The sequence below is a fragment of the Perca fluviatilis genome, chromosome 6 (assembly GCF_010015445.1).
Source record: "Perca fluviatilis chromosome 6, GENO_Pfluv_1.0, whole genome shotgun sequence".
Classification (NCBI taxonomy): domain Eukaryota; kingdom Metazoa; phylum Chordata; class Actinopteri; order Perciformes; family Percidae; genus Perca; species Perca fluviatilis.
In genome coordinates, this window is record NC_053117.1 from 18,326,942 (window position 1) to 18,345,461 (window position 18,520).

An 18,520-nucleotide genomic window follows, 5' to 3' on the forward strand; every position below is an offset into this window, starting at 1 on the left:
AATGCGTGTGTTACACTGAAAATAGTCCCATTTGCTTCAGAATCGCCAACCCGTGGCAGCACTTATATTAGAACTTTGTTAATAAATATATTTTTTATCGCATATCTGTGTATGTGTATATAGGGCACCGGTGAATTATTATAGATGTCTGACACCGGGGAGGAGTGGCAGGTGGCCCGGCGACGAAAAGGTGCAGCGCGAAAATCAAAACCAATACAGGGGTCCTCACATTCAACATGCTGCCAGGAGCAGCTGGATATCGGGAAAACTGTTAAACGAATCAGAGACACAGTGTAATAAGCCTAAGTCCAGTTAAGCAGCAGATTCCCTGTAACGTTCATTTTTCAGATGGAGTCCATTAACTCTGCTTACCATCCTTCCTCTGTAGGTCTGAGCTAAGATGCGAGGAGTTTTGTCAACAGTGGAAAGGTGAGTAAGCTGGACACGTTGAGTTAAATATTTAGTTTGGCTGTGAAATCATTTAGCTTGCAGCTCAGTGACCCTTTCAGGAATCTTGTCTTCAGAGCAGGTGCTTGTGGCAGGATCAGCAGCCCTCTCAAAACCTCCAGAGGACAGGGACACCGAGGGCACCACCGACCAGCTGGGGAGCCCCAGAGATGGCAGACAATGTCAACAGCTGGAGTGTGTTTGTTATGGCCTTGGCTCCTTTTCCTCCTGTGTTTCAGCTCGCTTCCAGCTTGCTATGTTGCTGCTGCTGCTGGATGCAGGACAGGTTGGAGGATGTGTTTACTGTTTATCCAATGAGATAACAAACCGTCTACATGAGGCCCTGTTCATTATAAGTTATGTGTCTCACTGTTCCTCTCTCTTTAGATTCCACTAAGGGACTGCTCTGTTTATGACCCCATGTTCTCATCTGGAGAGAGGGATGTCTTAAGAGAGCTGGGTCTGACTGTACTCACGGAAAATGAGGTCAGTGAATGTGAAGTTAGCAGATATACAGTGTGGAGACCAAATACAAAAAACAACAGCATTGTTTCTCACTGTATTGTGCAGGAGGGGAAGCGTCTGGTGACTAAACCCACGCTCTTTTACCTGATGCATTGTGGGAAAGCCCTGTACAACAACCTTCTGTGGAAAAATTGGAGTACACAATGTCTTCCTCTGATGATAATCATTGGAAACAGCTTCAATGGCATGATGGACAGGTTAGTACAAGACATTAATCAGAGAGATGGTGTTAAAGAAATTAGAGGAGAGGTGAGGTGACGTCTCCTGTCTGTCGTCCCAACAGAACAATCGAGAGAGAGTTCAAGCGGGACTACAGCTACATTACTCAGGCTGTGTCTGTGTGTGAGGAGGGACAGCTGCCTTGTCCATCCCGTCTGATTGACATCTTCAGTGACACTGCAGTCATCACCTTTCCTACAAGCAGCCTAAACAAACTCCCACAATCCACCTGGGCAGAGCCGCCTGAACCACAGTACCAACACTGCCCTGATTTGGAGATAATTCAGAGGGAAACACAGAGCTGAGACAGGAGATGAACAAGAAATGGACAGTACTTTGTTTTTTATTGATGCATTGATGTAAGCAGTTTAAACTTCTTTTTTTTAAAGGTCCTATGACATGCTGCTTTTTGGATGCTTTTATACAGGCCTTAGTGGTCCCCTAATACTGTATCTGAAGTCTCTTTCCCGAAATTCAGCCTTGGTGCAGAATTACAGCCACTACGAGCCAGTCCTACAATGAGCTTTCCTTAGGATGTGCCATTTCTGTGTCTGTAGCTTTAAATGCTAAAGAGGAGGAGAGAAGCGGGGTAGGGTGGGGGTGTGGCTTTGACCAGCTTGCCATGGGCAAAGAAGGGAAAGGGGAGGTAACCTTTCCCCTTATGACGACATGGGAAGATTCCAGATCAGCCCATCTGAGCTTACTTTTTCTCAAAGGCAGAGCAGGATACCCAGGGCTCGGTTTATACCTGTCGCCATTTCTAGCCACTGGGGGACCATAGGCAGGCTGGGGGAACTCATATTAATGTTTAAAAAACTCATAAAGTGAAATTTTCATGCCATGGGACGTTTAACCCTGCTTCAAAGGACTGAATCTTGAAATACTAACATGGTAGTTTCTATCAAGGCCTAATTTGGGAGAAAAAAGTATGGTTGAGCATCTTGGACCTGTTCTCAATACCCTCTGAAAATCTTGTTTTTGCTGAACAATTTCTCACCTGATAAATTAGTAACCTCAACAAAAGATATAAATGAGACATTTAATCAATATTACAAGAAACTATATACATCATCTAGTATCTTGCAATGACAACCAAATAAATTCATTCTTCTCTAACATGAATATGCCTAAACTTAACCCTGATCACACAAGGAAGTTAGAGTTTCCTATAACTGTAGCAGAAATAAGGAAAGCTGTGTCATTAATGAACACCGGGAAATCACCAGGTTATGACGGATTTCCTGTGGAATATTATAAAGAGTACATAGACATTCTTGCCCCAGTCTTGGTGAAGGTGTATCAAGAGGCATTTGAAAAGGCCACATGCCGCCAACATTTAATGAAGCTTTAATATCTGTGATTCAAAAGAAAGACAAATACATAACAGACCCATCTAATGTCAGACCTATTAGCCTGCTTAATCTGGACTTTAAAATACTGACAAAAGTGCTGGCTCTATGACTTCAACAAGTTTTACCCAATATTATACATTCCAACCAAACAGGCTTCATGAAGAACAGATCCTCATCAGACAACATGAGGATATTAATACAGTATCTCACAAAAGTTAAGTTAAAATTATATCTTTTAATGGGACAACACTGAAGGAATTACACTGCTACAATGTAAAGTATTAAGTGTACAGCTTGTATAACAGTGTAAATGTGCAGTCCCCTCAAAATAACTCAACACACAGCCATTAATGTCTAAACCGCTGGCAACAAAAGTGAGTACACCCTTATGTTAAATTTCCATAGAGGCAGGCAGATTTTAATTTTTAAAGGCCAGTTATTTCATGGATCCAGGATACTATGCATCCTGATAAAGTTCTTTTGGCCTTTGGAATTAAAATAGCCCCTCATCATCACATACCCTTCACCATACCTAGAGATTGGCATGGTTTTATGTCGGTTAGCCTAATAGCTGGTTTGATTTGCATTGGGAGATGATCTTATGGAAAGTACCCCATGCCAATAGGTATGGTGAAGGGTATGTGATGATGTGGGGCTATTTGAGATACTGTACATCTAATGTGGATTGCCCAGTCCAAAAATGTGCCTATAGCTGCTATTTCCCTAGATGCCGAAAAGGCCTTTGATGAGGTGGAGTGGAGCTTTCTCTTTTCCGTTTTGTCACATTTTGGGTTCGGTCCCTATTTCTCTCAATGGGTAAAGACATATAAAGAACCAAAAGCAGCAGTAATTACCAATGGAGTTCTATCACCCTTTTTCAGCCTGGCTAGAGTCACTCGCCAAGGCTGCTCTTTGAGCCCTCTATTGTTTATAATTTGTCTAGAAACACTGGCTGTTAGTATCCGGAATAATGGGAGAATTAAGGGAGTAGAGGGTGGGGGACAGGAACATAAATTGTTGCTATATGCTGATGATATTTTAGCTGTAGTTACAGACCCTGAGGCATCTTTGCCACATTTGATGGATTCTATTCAGTCCTACTCTAAACTGTCAGGTTATATAATTAATTGTAATAAATCCGAGGCTATGCCTGTGACTTCCACATGCCACCATTACATGGTGAAAAAAAATGTAAGTGGGTACCTCAAGGCATGAAGTATCTTGGAATTAAACTCAGTCAAGACCTAGGAGAGATGCCCTCGTTAAACTTTAACCCGGTGTTGCAAAAAATTAAAACAATTTGGAGAAGTGGCAAAAGATAAAACTTAGTCTGTGGGGAAAAGTCAATATTTAAATGATAGTAGCTCCTCAATTGAACTATTTAGTAATGATGCTGCCAATCATGATACCGCCTGCCATTTATAAGAAGTATGATGATATAGTTAAACAGTTTTTATGGGATGGGAAAAGAGCAAGGATAAAACTAAGTAAACTCTGCGCCCCCAAGGAGAAAGGGGGATTAGGTTTACTTGATCCAAGGTTATATGGGATATCTTTTGAAATGGCTAAATTAGCCAAATATGGGAAAACGACAGACAAAAAGCTAGATTGGATGGAGATTGAGAATGAGTTATGTTTACCATTTAGTCCAAAGGAACAACTGTCTCAACGAAGTAAAACAACAAATCCAATTCTTGTGCACTCTAAGGAAGTGTGGGCCAAGGTACACAAAATGTATAAGTTGTCGCAATATGTACAGATATATGCTTCATTGTGGTTTAATCCTGCCATACATATTGGTAAAACGTCAGTGTATTGGAGGCAGTGGCGTTCAAGTGGTGTATGTACTATAGGAGACCTGTACAAAAATGGACAATTCATGTCTCATGAGGAATTATCGCTTCAATTTAAACTCAAAGGCAAACAACATTTTTGGAAATACTTACAAATCAGGGACTGTGTAAAATCCCGAATTGGTAATGGTTCTGAAAATTATATTTTGTAATATCTGAATGCGCCACAGGAACGCTGCACGGCCTCACAATTTTATAGACGAAAAAACTATTCAGTAAGTGGTGAGTCCTCTAATGTGAAATTGTTATGGCAGAGAGACCTGAGATTAAACTTTACACAGGAGAAATGGTTGGGGGTTCTAGCAGACTGTGGAAAGTATGTAAGGGAAGCAAGAGGGAAGTTCACACAATATAAGATCATGCTTAGATATTATCATACCCCTGTGAGATTACATAGAATGAAATTGATGTATGATAATATGGGTTGGAAGTGTAAAACAGAGGTAGGAACTTTTCTTCACTGTGTATGGAAATGTGCATTAGTGTGTCAATTTTGGGTCAAAGTTGTGGACTTCCTGAGTAACTGGTCAGGTTCAGTGATTCCCCTGACTCCTGCTGTATGTTTACTAGGGGACAGATCACAAATACTGAATATTATCAAAAATAACTTTTTCTGTCATTTTGGTGGGCTTGGTCACAGCTTCTGGAGTTATTTTAAGACACTGGAAAACTGCTGTATCTCCTAATCTGAAAGACTGGACTAATGCAATGGTGGTGACAGCATTCTATGCTTCACAAACTGTTGGCTAACAAGGAGGATGGGATGACCTCTTGGGATCTTTTTTGGCCTACACAAGGGCTAATGAAAACTCAACCTCAGAAAGCAGAGACTAAATACAGCATAGCTTCTTCATCCTTCTGTAGACTGGATTTCCCCCTTATATTTCTTACTTTATTTTTCAAGTTTTATTTTTCCTCTGTGACATGTCGTATGTTTATGCCAAGATTGCGAAATGTATGACCAACCCTGTACTTATATACTCTATTAAGAATTCAATAAAAATGTAAATGTACAGGTGTATTCCAGGACAATGTGACATCACTGTTCCATTAAAATGCACGTTGACACGTAGAGTTGTGTCATGTTAACATGGCATATTTTTGATACAATAAAAAATGACGCATTAGCGTGCCTTTTCTGGTTGTGGCCAGGCACTCATGCATATCCTGTATTTGTACCTGTTATCTGTTATTTGCACAAATGGCATTCCATATGTTTCTGACCGCACCCAGCCACACCTATCAGGGATTCTGTGTACAGCTAGGCGTGGCTCAAACTTGTTAAGCAGGTAGGACACTTTTCGAGAGCATCACACAGTACATGCAGTACAATTTTTACTTTTACGTGAAAACAAAACATTTTTATATGATGGTTTTCAAGGTTGTGGCTGTGCAGATTGATGTTACCATTGTCCACAAAATCTCTTGTAAAATCACTAGTAATGTGTACAACATTTCTTGTAAATGGAGAAAAACACAGGTGTCGTCCTTTATGTTAAGGGTTAACGCCTGATGAGGTGTCCATTGTCAGGAATTAATGGACGATGGAGGAGGCCGTGCGCGTTGGGCGGTTGCCTCTATCCATTAATAAGAATTGAGTATTCAACCAGGCCATGGTATAAATTTAGATGATTCTCCAGATGTGGCACCATCACTTATTTGGTTACAGGGGGTTTAGTCGCATTATACCTTCACACATCAAGTGTACATGCATATAGTCAATGTATGTATGTCCCAAAACAAGCAACATCACTGGTAAACCAGAGTAAAAAGTTTATTGTTGAAAAAAAATAAAGCACTCAACAGTACAACCCCCTCCCAGCATCAGCAACAACATCTCCAGCACAAAGTAATACTCCTCATCCTCTTACTCTCTGTTCCCTGCTTCATGTTCATTGGCTCAAATTACATTTAGCATCCTGGGAGAGTTTTATTATTACAGCAGTGACTTGGGAAAAACTTGACTACAACACTGTTTTCCTGTTTTGATAGGTTTTCACTCTTCAGCTTTCAGCTCATCAGCAGTGACATTATCTGCTACTCCGTTGACTGCTGTGTGTATGCCTCCTGCTCCATTGGCCTTTGAAACAACATCTGCCCAGGTTCCTTTACTTTTAAGGACTGATGGGCTTACAGTGATGTTACAGGCTCCATTTATTTTACCATTAACCTCATCTGACTCTGACTTCATCTCATCAATTGTTGCGTCATATTTGATCTCCCCATTGGCTGTGTTGCTGTTTACTTCATTTGGTGCACTGGTCTCAGTTTCCTTTCCTGCAGCCCTTACCTTTGACTCCCCATTCACTATCTTGACCTCAGCATCTGAAGCTGCTCTGTCACTGTCTCCTCCATCTACATCTGTTTTCTCCTCATGCTGGTTCTCTTCAGCTGACTCCACCACATGACCATTAGCTGAAACTATGGCAGCACTCTTCACCGAGGTCTCTTTCACTGGCTTCTTCTGTTGGCTCTTGCTGGTATTCTTTAATGCTGAGCTTCCTCCATCCTCAGCTTCCTTCCCGCTTCCTGTTTCCTGCTCTGAGCCTTTCTCTTCTCCGTTCACAGTCTCTGAGGCGACGGGCTCGTTAGTTACTATGAATCCCAGTTCTTTTGCCACCGCTGCCTTTAGTTCTTTGTGTTTCTTCTTATACTCCTGAAGGCCATCTCTGTAAAACACAATGAAGTCATTAGTGGCGTGACGTCCTACCTACCAACACATTATTGAAATCACATGCATGCTGCTGGAACCAAAAGTGATTTGAGCATTATTTTAGTGTAAGTGCAATTCTCTTAAGTTTCCAGTTTCTTACACTATGTATTAGCTTTAAAAACACACTTCTTACATTTTTGTACCAGCAATAATGGGTGGTAAATATTCAGATAGTCTATTTAAAAGAACGTCTTCAACATTTTACAGTTGTAGGTAAAGGTTCTACATCACTAAGTGTTTTAAAGGTCAGATTTGTATTCACTATGCTTCTTTTTTTTATAGTTTTCACCATGGAGAGGAATAGCAAGATCATCCAGGAGAACCAAAAAAAAAATAAAAACATTACAGAAAGTAAAAGTACTCATAGTGCAGAATGGCCCCTTCAAAGTGTTCTAACATCTATTGCATCATATTATTTATGGGAAATGATATCGTCACATCACAGATAGCAGTATTTGTTGGCTTAGAATTAACCAAGAAATGCTGAAATATGTCTGAAACAGTATTACTTCACCAGAAAGTATTAACAACTTTATTTTTCAACAGCAAAATGTTTGGATTAGCACAAATTTTACAAATTTGATCATGTTATGCATTGTTAAAAAATAACTATTGATCAATATATTGATGTTTGGATTCTTAAAGATTTTGATATCGGTAACAGCTCAAAAAATCCAATATTAGTCAAGCCACATTTCAGCATTAACACATTGCTTCAACAAGTTTTAAGCATATATTTAATCCAGTGAATGTTTACCTGTGTGTGATGCTCCTGATCCCTGTCACCAGGACCATTTGCTCCAGCAGAGTGTCAGATGTGGAAGTTAGACACTGAGGACAGACAGGACAGGGAGATTAATAAACACTTTCCCTTTACATTGTAAGATTCAAACACGTTAATGATATCAGAGATCACATGAGCTCCTGGGCATACCTCCACTGTCTGCTCCGTGCAGTCAGCTCCTGCCTGTCTGAGAGAACGTTCCACCTTCACTGCTTGCTTGGTTATGGTGCAAAGAAACTCTTTGCTGCAACGTGTCTGAGGGTGATCCTCTCCAAGCTGAGAAAGAAAATAACCTTAAGATAAGATGACATGCACATACATAACCAATCTCTCTCTTGCACGCTCTCACATTCAGATATACTGACCATGGTAAAAGCAGTGAGGGCCTCTTTCTCGTGGGTCATAGCACTTCGGTAGTCCCCTTTGCTGCACATCCAGTGGGCCAACAGGTGCTGACTGCACAGGCAAGAAACCAAGGAGATAAATTGTAATGATGTTAGAAAAGGGGACAAACAACTTCATTACTTTTTATAAAACATATGAGTTCAAGCTATAAATGGTGTCTTACCTGAGAGCAGTGTGCAGATGTGAGGGGCCAAAGAAGGAAGTGTTGAGTCTGAGGGCGTTCTTTAAGAACAGCCCTCTCTGATCTCCTGTAAGCACCAACCCAATACAGCTCTGCAAGGAAACAATGAGATGATTGCTATTGTTGAAAATGAAATATTGTTTATGATGCTATTATGAAAAGCCTTTTTTGTGCGTGGGTTGCACACCAAGGTGTTGTAACCTACATCCAGTGTTGCGGTGTAGGGATGGTCCTCTCCATGGACTGTTAGCATTAGCAGACGAGCTCTGAGGAGACACTTCTGGGCCAGGGCAGTCTCCCCTCCAGCAAATGCATACACACCCAAGAGTACCTGCATATAACAACAAAATGTAAACAATCACACTCTACACACAGACACACAGGGCATACAAATCCTATAGAAATGTGTAGTTATGGGCCCAGATGTACAGTTCATATATATCTCACAGTGACCAGGGCTTTGGTTTCCAGCAGCGGTACCTCTGGATGAAAAATGTGTAGCTATACTCACATATTGCTGGATAGTGTTTGGATGGTCAAAGCCAAGCACTCTCTCACTGATGACCACTGCTTTCAGCTGGACACTGCGAGCCTTGAGAACAGAGAAAGTCACAGTGATGACAAGAATGAATGGCCAGCTACTTGTATATTACAAATTACAATCACTTCAATAACTCATGAAATAGACACGGGCACTTCAGCCTTTCCCAAAGTGTAACAGTACATTCTCTCTGTAAAATATTCTGCAAAGTAACTTATAGCTAAGCTGTCATATATGTAGTGGAGTAAAAAAGTACAATATTTCCTTCTCAGTTTTAGTGGACTAGTTATAAAGTACCTTAAAATGCACGTACTTAAAGTAATTACGTTATTATCTATCACTGCAAAATGTGTTTATTTAGCTGCAGTGAGCCTACCTCAGCTGCCTTGCCCTGCACAAAGGCCACCTTGGCCAACATGCTGTGGCAGTAACAGGCCTCAGGGTGCAGGTCATCACACACCCTACCAAACAAGTAGGCTGCTTCTTTCAGGTGCTCATGGGCCTGATCCAGCAGACCTGTAGTCGGGAAACACAATATTATTGCACATAATTTATTTTTCATTTAGATTTTGTTCAAAAGCACATATTGAGCATTCAGATACATGGATTTGCAGCACAAGAACCGGCTTTATTGACCCACCCTTTTGAATGAAGTTCTGTGCAGCACTAAATGCTTTTGAAGCATCCACAGTTGGCATGTGAATGTGCTTGACAACAGGAAAGATGTTGAGGACGTCGTCTGGACCGATGGGAGCTTTGTTTTGGTTGTCGAAGACGTAGTCTCTCAGTCTCAACTATTGTAGACACACACAAAAAAAAAAAATACTTTCCCCTTTTATTATACAGTATCTTATTTCAGGTTTGTATCTGCCATTTTGCAATTACAACTTAGTGTATATTACAGCATTACTAATATTTATGTGTTTCAGTTGATCTGGTGACAGATGTCTGTTACCTGTATTCCAGTCTTTAAACAGAACTCTCTGAGCAAAGAGAGCTTCTGAAGGCTGTAGTGCTCCACCAGGTGGTTCGGACCAGAGCTGTTGACGAGAAAAATGACAGTTGATCTAAAATTGACTCTAAGCCATTGTATAACTAACAAACATGAGGGGGGGGGGGAACACTGTGTCCTCACCCAAGGCTGTCAGAGATGTTATATGTTTCAGCAGCATCCTGGCAGACCAGGTTCCACAGCTCAGACCCTGTGAGCGTACTCCAGGGCGTGCTGCTTTCAGGGGCCCCAGCCCCTCGGCCACGCCTCCTTGACTTCTTCTTAGTCTCCTCCCCCACAGGAGTGGGTGTGAAGTGGGGAACCAATAGGCAGCACAGAAAGTGACTGACAGCTGCAGAGAGACTAGGCACGTCCACACCCTGCAAAGACATAACCGGAGGCTGCAGCTCATTCTTTCGGAGGTATGTGGGCCCACACCTGCACCTCAATTTGAGGTGTGCACAGATAAGAATGAATAGGAATGCTCTGTACAGAATACTGTAAAGTACCTGAAGGAAATTGTTGAACACTCTTCTTGTTGAGCGGGTGAAAATTTCCCCTATGACCGATCTCTGGTTAAGCAGAAAGTGGGATGTTAGAAAGGACAGTTACGAGAGTGATTACATCATCAAGACCAGTTTAAGTTTGACTATTTTGTAAATCAAACGCACTGTTATATGCCTCAGGCGCTCCTTGTGTTCTGACTGGCTGATGGTTGTGATGACATGGCCCAGATACCGGAGGTTGATGCCTCTCTGGTGTAGGGCCAGTTTTAGAGAAACTCCATCCATTGGTGCCTCATTGCTTTGTAGGCAATACTCCACCTGCACACACATACATATAGTACACACACATGCATACACTGAATGAGCTGATTTCATGTTTGCAGTAGATGTGCTTATTATAGTATGTAAACAATGGATCCACTTACAAAGGCTGGTATCTGATGTGTGATGATGAAAGCTGCTGCTTCCCTCAGTAACCTCTTCTGCAGATTCGTCGACTTACTTTCACCAGTAGGGAAGGACACTTCTGAACACAAAGCACAAGAATTGTGTTCCAACATTGTGTTCCAGCAAAAAGATTTGACTTTGTGTATGTATGTGTGTGTGTGTGTGTGTGTAGTGTCTCATAGGTACCTGGAGAAAAGATGCTTGGGTTGAAGCGCATCTCAAAGATGATGTCACTGACTGAGCCCACTTCTTTACAAGCAGCTCGTACTGCCTGAGTGGCTCGAGAGTCACCTGCAAGTATATGAACATTTGTCATATAATATATATATATATATATATATATTAACTATAATTTTGGTTTCCACTCAGTTAGATCTACTGTAGTAAACAATTCTTACAAGCTGTTGCACATTCTTCAAAGCCTCCATTCTCATCCAACGTCTCCCTGACGTGCTGTGTGAACTGGCAATGTCTAAGAGAAACAAAACTTTAACTTCACCGAAAAACTTTTAAAACTGAGTTTAAAGTGTTTTATTTCATGCAGAACTCACTTGTGCTGAATGAAGGCCTGTACCAGCTCTGGCCTCAGTCTACAGAGCCCATGAGGGAAGCTCTTTGGAAACCCAGAGTCTGAGTGATAATTCTCTGGCCAACCTTCTTTTACACAACCCTTCTTCTCTTTGTCCTCTTTACAGCATTTATCACTCTCCTCTTCTCCATTGACTGTCTGACATTCTGTCTCCACCTCTTGGCAGAAGTTGGCATCAGCTGGGAAGGTCCTGAACACATCCAGTATGTAGAACCTCCCATCAGCCCCCAACAACCCCTGAGCTTCCACTGAGGTGAAAAGGGGTACCTTGTGACCATTGGGCGCCACAACAACATGTCTCTGGAGGGAGAGAGATTTGGCAGCCTGAGCCAAGAGCTCTAGCAGCCGTCTGCGTTGGGGGGACTCTTGAGGTCCTGCATTTACCCCGTACAGCAAGCCTCTATAGAACAAAAGAAGAAAGACAATTAGCAGAAAAAACACACAAATATGCCTGCCTCACAGTGTGACACACTACCACAGTGGATTGTTAAAAAAATGAGTCCACTACCTTGAGGCAGGAGCAGATGCCTGGTCCTGCTCTGAGCCTTCCAACCCTGGGGCAAGACCCTGAGCAGACAGACGCACTCCTCTGTAGTCCACAACGGCTGTAGGTAGAGTGTGCAGCCCCCCGATATTACTGTAGGCCTGTACTGCTTTCAGCTCCAGCCTCTGAGCAGCCCTGCAAGTATGAGGAACATTTCAATAATCAGTGTCAAATCAATGCCCATTTATAATGCTATAAACAGAGATAGCATGGGGTCACAGTGTCCTTCCTGTAATCCTTTACAGCCATAAAACAATGTATACAATTATGAGCAAATGGCTTTACATCTATTGGAACACATCATTGTACTTGTGGTTTGCTCTCACCTGCGACCCCTGTCCCCACCAAACATTGCGCTTGCTGCCCCCTGGCTCATGAACAGGCCGCCCCACAGAAAAGCTGGGTCCTCAGTGTTTCCATTCACTGGCTCCACAAAGCTGTCTACAACAGTCTGTGCCCCCTGCTTCACAGCCCTAACAAATCCACAGTTCACCTGAAAAGAAAAAAGGTACAAATGAAGGTGAGATGAGGAAATGTTGAGCGAACAAATAACAGGTGATAAGAGTCCTGAACTGTCCTGCTGATGCTTTGAGCTAAATGACAGCCTTTATTGGTTACCTGGAGCAGAGCTCTGTCTCTCTGCAGCCTCTCCTCCAGAGTGCCTTGTGGAAGATCTCTGGCAGCTTGCAACTCCTCATTCCAGTCCGGAGCCTACACATAACACACACAGTTACACTTAACATCACTGCCAGCAGCACACTACTCAATAAATAGCAACAATTATGCTGTGGTGTAAAGAACCTCTTGTGCTGACTGTTCATCCACTCCCAGTCTGCTGAAGGTGTTTTTGTGAGTGCGAGAGCCACAGGGAGGCCCGAGCCAGCTCAGGGTGTGGTAAGGAGTGGGCATCACCTCTACTGGAGGTAACTGAGACCTAAAGGAAGAAATGCAACAGTTTATAATAGCAGTTATTATGATCGTTTGATGATTTGAACGTGGAATATACACCTCTCCTAAACCCCACTGTTCTCGTGCTTCCTTCATGCATAAGTATAGTAAGGTTACCTGTTTTTGAGGGTGGTCAAAGTTTGTTTGAAGGCAGGGCTGATGTGACAGAGCAGGTCAGTCAAACTATGACAGACTGGGGAAGACTGTGCAGGACGAGGATCAAACATTTCTTCTGTAGACCTGAGATGCAGAAGGGGGAAGAGGAAATAATTAATAATTAAGATGAAACATTTATCTAGTTAAAGTTAAATTCAGAATGGAAATAAAACAACTACAGGTACATTATTAGCCTTTGATAGTTTTTAGACTATAATTAATTGCAACCATAGACAAAAAATAGTTATCATGTAGTTATTTCTTTACCTATTGAGGAAGAAACCTTTAGGACAGGTTGTGATGTCAAAACGTCGTCCCTCCATTGTCACCACAGTGATATACAGGAAATCTCCCTGCAGCTTCCTGTATCCTGGAGCCGGGTTCCAACAGCTGAGAGACAAGTCCCTCAGGTAGCTGGGGGCCTGATGACACGGATATAAAGTCACAGAGCGTCATTGTGTCTGTGTGCATGAAGGTTGGCCCAGTGTGAAACCGGATCTAATAAATGTACCTCTGGTTGGGAGCTGTGTGGTAGCAGGGCCATGAGTGGTCTCTCTGAGGAACCAGGGAGGAGATACTCAGGTGGAGCTCCATCCGGATTGTTTTTTTCTGTTTTTGTGTTGCTTAATGAGCGTTTCAGGCTCTTTCCATTCGGTAAGCTGGAGTCTGCAACACCGGTGATAAAGGGAGATTTTCAGTATGAGCTTGATTGTTAATTTTGCATCTTTGTATTACCCTTTGTGTGTGTGTGTGTGTGTGTGTGTGTGTGTGTGTGTGTGTGTGTGTGTGTGTGTACCTGATGTGTGTGTATGTGTGAGTGTCTCCAGTATGCTTGGGGAGCGTCCTTCTTTCAGTGCATCCTGAGGTCCAGACGCTCTCAGCAGCTCCAGCACACGAGCCAGATGGAGCTTGGCTGAGTGGGCGGTGTAGGGCTCTGGAAAGACACACGGTGGTATTGTAAAGGTTACACTGAACGTTATGAAACTGTGGACACTCTTTAAGATTTTTTTTTTTTTTATAATTTTCTGCCTTTATTTTTGACAGGACAGCTGAAGACATGAAAGGGGAGAGAGGGGGTGTGGGGGGGGGGGCGACATGCAGCAAAGGGCTGCAGGTCAGAGCCGAACCTGTGCCCGCTGTGTCGAGGAGTAAACCTCTACACATAGGCGCCCGCTCCACCAACTGAGCTATGCGGGCGCCCTGTGGACACTCTTTTTTTTAAACAGCCAGAAAGCACAGAACAAATACTCTACTCTAGGATGTCATGATCCCCTTAACATTCATTAAAAAGTGTTTATATTGATGTTATATTTTGAATTTTTAAAGCACATTGAGTACCAATTATTAATGATGCATATTCTCATAGACACAAATATTGACAGGATATATACTGTATATAGTAACCGATGCACTGCAGGATAGTTTGTTTTAATATTTCAACAACTAGCTGGTGAGAGACAGATTTATAGTTGGCACACACTTGTAATCTCTGCAACTGTAAGCCTTGATATGATGACTCAGAAAAGGCGAGTCATCGATTTGCACTGTGGTGAAAGAGACTTAATTGTGTGTGAAAGGGATACTGTGAGAAAGAAATGGACAGGATCATTCTAGTCTGATATTTTAATTCTATAATTAATCATTAAACCATAAATGACTGGGATATGTAGGCAGGTACGTATGTGGTCATGTAAGGGAGTAAAAACTATATTGTTAAAAGGCCAGACAACAACTTAATGCATTACAGAACTCAGTATTGCCTAAAAGTTCTAACAACTGCATCAAAAGTCATTATTTTACACACACCGTATTTCATACACATTTTACTGTCGTAGCTTGGCCGATGTCAAGAGATAATTCTTAAGAAGATTCGTGGAGTCGTAGATGGGCTAATAACATCTATCTGTTCAAGCAAACAGATCTTGAGATATTTCTGTAGAAAGTAGTCATTAGTTATGCTGTAAAAATGCATGCAAAAGAAAATGTTTGGGTGGGGAGCACCAATAAATAACATTTAAGGAATAACATCCAAGTTATTAAAGAAAAACAATTTAGATTGGACATAAAGCTGAACTTAAGGAGAAGACTCAAAAAGACATACCTTCCACCAGGCGAAGGATGACTCCTGGTTTTAGCCCCTTGAGGCTTTGCAGTTCTGCGAGGGGGTCCAGAGTCGTACCAGCTAGTGCCAGCGACAAGTTTGACCGTGGACACACCTCATCCCTCGAAAGCAGAGTCATTACTGCATCTTGTACAAGCCAAAATCCATGGACCTACAAAGACACATGGTAGAACACTGCAAGTAATGCCATCAATTACAGATTATAAAATCAGTTATCTATTAAAATAGTCCCTGTAAAAGTGTTAGTTTCCATCTTATTAGTAAAAGGTTGAATAAGAGGGGACTGAGATGAGGTTTTGTACCTGCAGCTCAAATGGCTCTACTCCTGCTCCCTGGATCTTCACAGGGAACGATGTGTCCTCATGTGACTTCATACCAACAGCATCCTTGTCGCCAGTCAGGCTCATTACATCTGTTTGAAGGCGAAAACAAAAACTAACTGAGGATAATCACAGAGAACTGCACTTGACAAGCAAATAGTTTAGGTTGATTTCCTGCCTTCCGCTCATTACATGCTGGGATTTTTTTCAGTGCAGTATGACCCTGAAAACCTATGCTGCTGTAGAAAATGCATGAATAAACAAATGAAATAATTATAATTGTGGCTTATTATGTTCACATGCCATCATCTCTTCTTTGCTGCAGAATCAGACAAGAACGTTAATCTCCTCTAAAATTATCATGAGCTGGACAGATGAGTCTGTGTGAGTGAGAGTGCCTGAGGGTGAGAGTGAATGTATGAAAGAAACGGTCAAAGAAAGGGAAAGTGGGGTGTGTCTGCCTTTTTACACACACGCAGCAGAACCAGTGGGAGAGCAGGTCCCAGCCTGTTCCTCAGCCTGCAGTGTGACTAAACCTGTTGAATTTGCCTTCATGTCATCTCACAGTGAAGGGACAACCACACCCAGCGCTGGCATGTGCAGACGGCAGAATGCTTTAACAAATAAACTAGCAAACCTATAGCTTGACAGTAGAGCGTGCTTGCATTCATGAATGCATGCAGATAATGCATAAATATATACACAACACCTTTGCCATGTACACGGCAACGCAGAAAATCCACTTTGCACTCATCTCTGAAGATTGTAAGTCATCATACAGTAAATTCACAGCTCTTGCTGTCAATCTGGGAACACTTTACCACTGGAAAGCACCCAAAAAATAGCTTCTCTGTTAGTGATTGGCTGGAAGAAATTCCCTCCTCTCTGCGGGCTTGGAGCCATCCGCCTCTTTTCTATTGGAGTTGCTACCTTTTAATACCAAAGAAAACAGCCTCCGTCCTGACAAGTTTATTTTGGCACTGATTTCTTAGGTTAGCTTGTACTATAAACTAAACAAGCTGGGAGAATTGCTTCCCTTTAGGGTCATATAGTGAAATCACATTAAATTGAATTATTCTGTCAGGCATGATGCTGTGCCACAGATTCATATCTCTTCACAACTCAGGTTAATCTCACCCAAGGACACGCAAACACAAATTCTTCCTTAATTCTTTCTTGTGAAAGGAGAGTGACAAAGTTTCAAAGAAGTCGCGAGGTCCACTAAAAAATGTGGCAAAATGAATAGCAAGTATGAGGTACATAAGGTGGTTGAAAAATAGATGGAAGGTTTTTGATTTTGGATAAACAGCTGTGTACAGAGTTTTGAACAAAAGCTTGTCTTTAAAAGATTGTGACTGAGAATGTACGGTTTGTCCATGGATTTCAGGTTGATTTTAGCATGTGTTTGTGTAACTAAATATACCATAAAAGTTGAAAGTGTGGAGCAGATTCTCCCAGTGTTTAAAAAGCTGGTGAAAGCAGAGAATAGCACCAGCCATGTTCAGAGCAGCAGTGCAGTGCTAAATCTCCCACAATCCTCACATTCTCCAGTGAGGGAGGCACGCACCAGACGAAAAAAAGAAGGAAGAAGAAAGTACAACAATAGAGAGAGAGAGAAGCAAAAAAGAAAAAGAAAAAACACATTGTAGGGATTTCTCACCAGCCTTGGCCTGATTTTTTCCTCCTCTCCTGACTTTGTCCTTCATGGCTGCGTGCTGTACTTTTTCTTGAGCTGTCCTCTTGGGTTTTTACTTGTCTGTTCTGGAAGCCACTTCCCCTTCAAACTTTTAGAGAAATGCACAAGAGAGGGAGTGGAAATGAGTTGCTGAATGTTAAGAGAGCCCAGCAGAGTGAAAATAAACGGCTGTCCGTACAGGATTGTGAATCCTGCCCCTCTCTCCAAGGCAAACTCAGCTTATCTGTCCTCCCTGAGTATAAAGGCCACACCCTCTTATTGCTCCACACAGACTCTGTGCCTCTCACACTTTGTTGGACTGGGTGTGTCTACATATTCTAGCTCAACTCACTCTTCCTTCCCCCCCGCATGTTTCACACCTCACTCTGTAACTCCACAAGCCCTGGAGATGAGGTGAAATCAAACACGCAGTATGTTTGGTTGTGGTTTGACCTCAGCTTACCAACAACGCTGCTTTTAACATAAAGTACTTCCAAATGTTATGGTTCATTTTGTGAATATCTGTGTATATATGCTTTAATAGAAACAAATGTAAATAAACTATACATATTCCTCTAATCCAGGGCCAAGGGAGCCCATATGGGTACATCCCATCCTCTATGTTACACTCATAATAATGATGTCAGCCAAAAAAACATCTATGAGACAGGTAACCTGCCAAAGATGGGTGTGTCAGTGTCTCAAGATGTGCTTTCTCACACATACTGGGCATATCTCAGTCCAAACCAAACATTAACATTTCTGGGTTAGGCTGAGCAGGTCACTTGTTTGGTTATGCTAGAATGCCATGTTGTATTGATTGACATTCCACCTACCATACAGTATGTTAGACCCTTGTTTAAGTTACCTCCCTGAAAGACAGGAAAGTCAGCATATGCTGAAAGTATTCACCTAATTATTCCTAAATGTTCTACATTATATGAGTATTGCAGTGGAAAAAAGATTATGTAAAATCCTCATAAAATCGGTTACATAATTGATAACAACAAAAAACATCATTTTAAAAAATATATTACTTTATATTAGCTACTATAGCCTACAAATATACACGGTAATTAACAACAACACACATCCCATTTACAATTACTGAACGTAAGTAGAAAAGATATACAGTTATGTCAACTTTACACTACATTGGTGAAATCTGAACTTTGTACGCCTCGTGTCCACTGCAGAAAAAC

At 41.8% G+C, this 18,520-nt stretch overlaps 2 protein-coding genes across 4 annotated transcripts; one reads left to right on the forward strand and one right to left on the reverse strand.

Annotated features, from left to right (window-relative positions):
- The first annotated feature begins 22 nt into the window (after positions 1 to 22).
- Positions 23 to 1,596, forward strand: srrd (SRR1 domain containing). Of its 2 annotated transcripts, none has more exons than XM_039803094.1 (6): positions 23 to 293; positions 389 to 429; positions 510 to 733; positions 835 to 933; positions 1,018 to 1,169; positions 1,256 to 1,596. In XM_039803094.1, exons 1-6 carry the CDS (start codon positions 145 to 147, stop codon positions 1,494 to 1,496), a joined length of 906 nt encoding a protein of 301 aa, XP_039659028.1. In that variant the 5' UTR covers positions 23 to 144; the 3' UTR covers positions 1,497 to 1,596. The 2 variants fall into 2 exon arrangements, with proteins under 2 accessions (XP_039659028.1, XP_039659029.1); XM_039803095.1 differs by having other exon boundaries at positions 525 to 733.
- A 4,556-nt stretch (positions 1,597 to 6,152) lies between these two features.
- On the reverse strand, positions 6,153 to 17,582 carry si:ch211-166a6.5 (clustered mitochondria protein homolog). 2 transcript variants are annotated; one of them, XM_039803097.1, is made up of 28 exons: positions 17,304 to 17,582; positions 15,626 to 15,735; positions 15,303 to 15,474; positions 13,998 to 14,135; positions 13,713 to 13,867; positions 13,469 to 13,623; positions 13,163 to 13,285; positions 12,899 to 13,031; positions 12,716 to 12,808; positions 12,424 to 12,590; positions 12,062 to 12,232; positions 11,516 to 11,953; positions 11,363 to 11,436; positions 11,151 to 11,255; positions 10,943 to 11,040; positions 10,683 to 10,835; positions 10,521 to 10,583; positions 10,156 to 10,391; positions 9,976 to 10,060; positions 9,661 to 9,814; positions 9,397 to 9,536; positions 8,991 to 9,071; positions 8,685 to 8,810; positions 8,462 to 8,571; positions 8,259 to 8,349; positions 8,044 to 8,169; positions 7,867 to 7,940; positions 6,153 to 7,065 (listed from the first exon to the last, which is right to left on the reverse strand). In XM_039803097.1, the coding sequence occupies exons 1-28, from the start codon at positions 17,347 to 17,349 to the stop codon at positions 6,393 to 6,395; spliced, it is 4,290 nt and encodes a 1,429-aa protein (XP_039659031.1). In that variant the 5' UTR covers positions 17,350 to 17,582; the 3' UTR covers positions 6,153 to 6,392. The 2 variants fall into 2 exon arrangements, with proteins under 2 accessions (XP_039659031.1, XP_039659030.1); XM_039803096.1 differs by having other exon boundaries at positions 10,943 to 11,043.
- Between the last annotated feature and the right edge of the window lie 938 nt (positions 17,583 to 18,520).

What these genes read in the sequence shown, in the direction of transcription:
- srrd (XM_039803094.1), top strand. Translation starts at nt 145, where the DNA reads ATGTCTGACACCGGGGAGGAGTGGCAGGTGGCCCGGCGACGAAAAGGT. An exon ending in CTGTACTCACGGAAAATGAG is followed by an intron (nt 934 to 1,017) that starts GTCAGTGAATGT and finishes TGTATTGTGCAG; the next exon opens with GAGGGGAAGCGTCTGGTGAC. An exon ending in TTCAATGGCATGATGGACAG is followed by an intron (nt 1,170 to 1,255) that starts GTTAGTACAAGA and finishes TCGTCCCAACAG; the next exon opens with AACAATCGAGAGAGAGTTCA.
- si:ch211-166a6.5 (XM_039803096.1), bottom strand. Translation starts at nt 17,349, where the DNA reads ATGAAGGACAAAGTCAGGAGAGGAGGAAAAAATCAGGCCAAGGCTG. An exon ending in TTGACCACCCTCAAAAACAG is followed by an intron (nt 13,032 to 13,162) that starts GTAACCTTACTA and finishes TTCTTCCTTTAG; the next exon opens with GTCTCAGTTACCTCCAGTAG. An exon ending in ATCAGGAGCATCACACACAG is followed by an intron (nt 7,066 to 7,866) that starts GTAAACATTCAC and finishes TGTGTTTTACAG; the next exon opens with AGATGGCCTTCAGGAGTATA.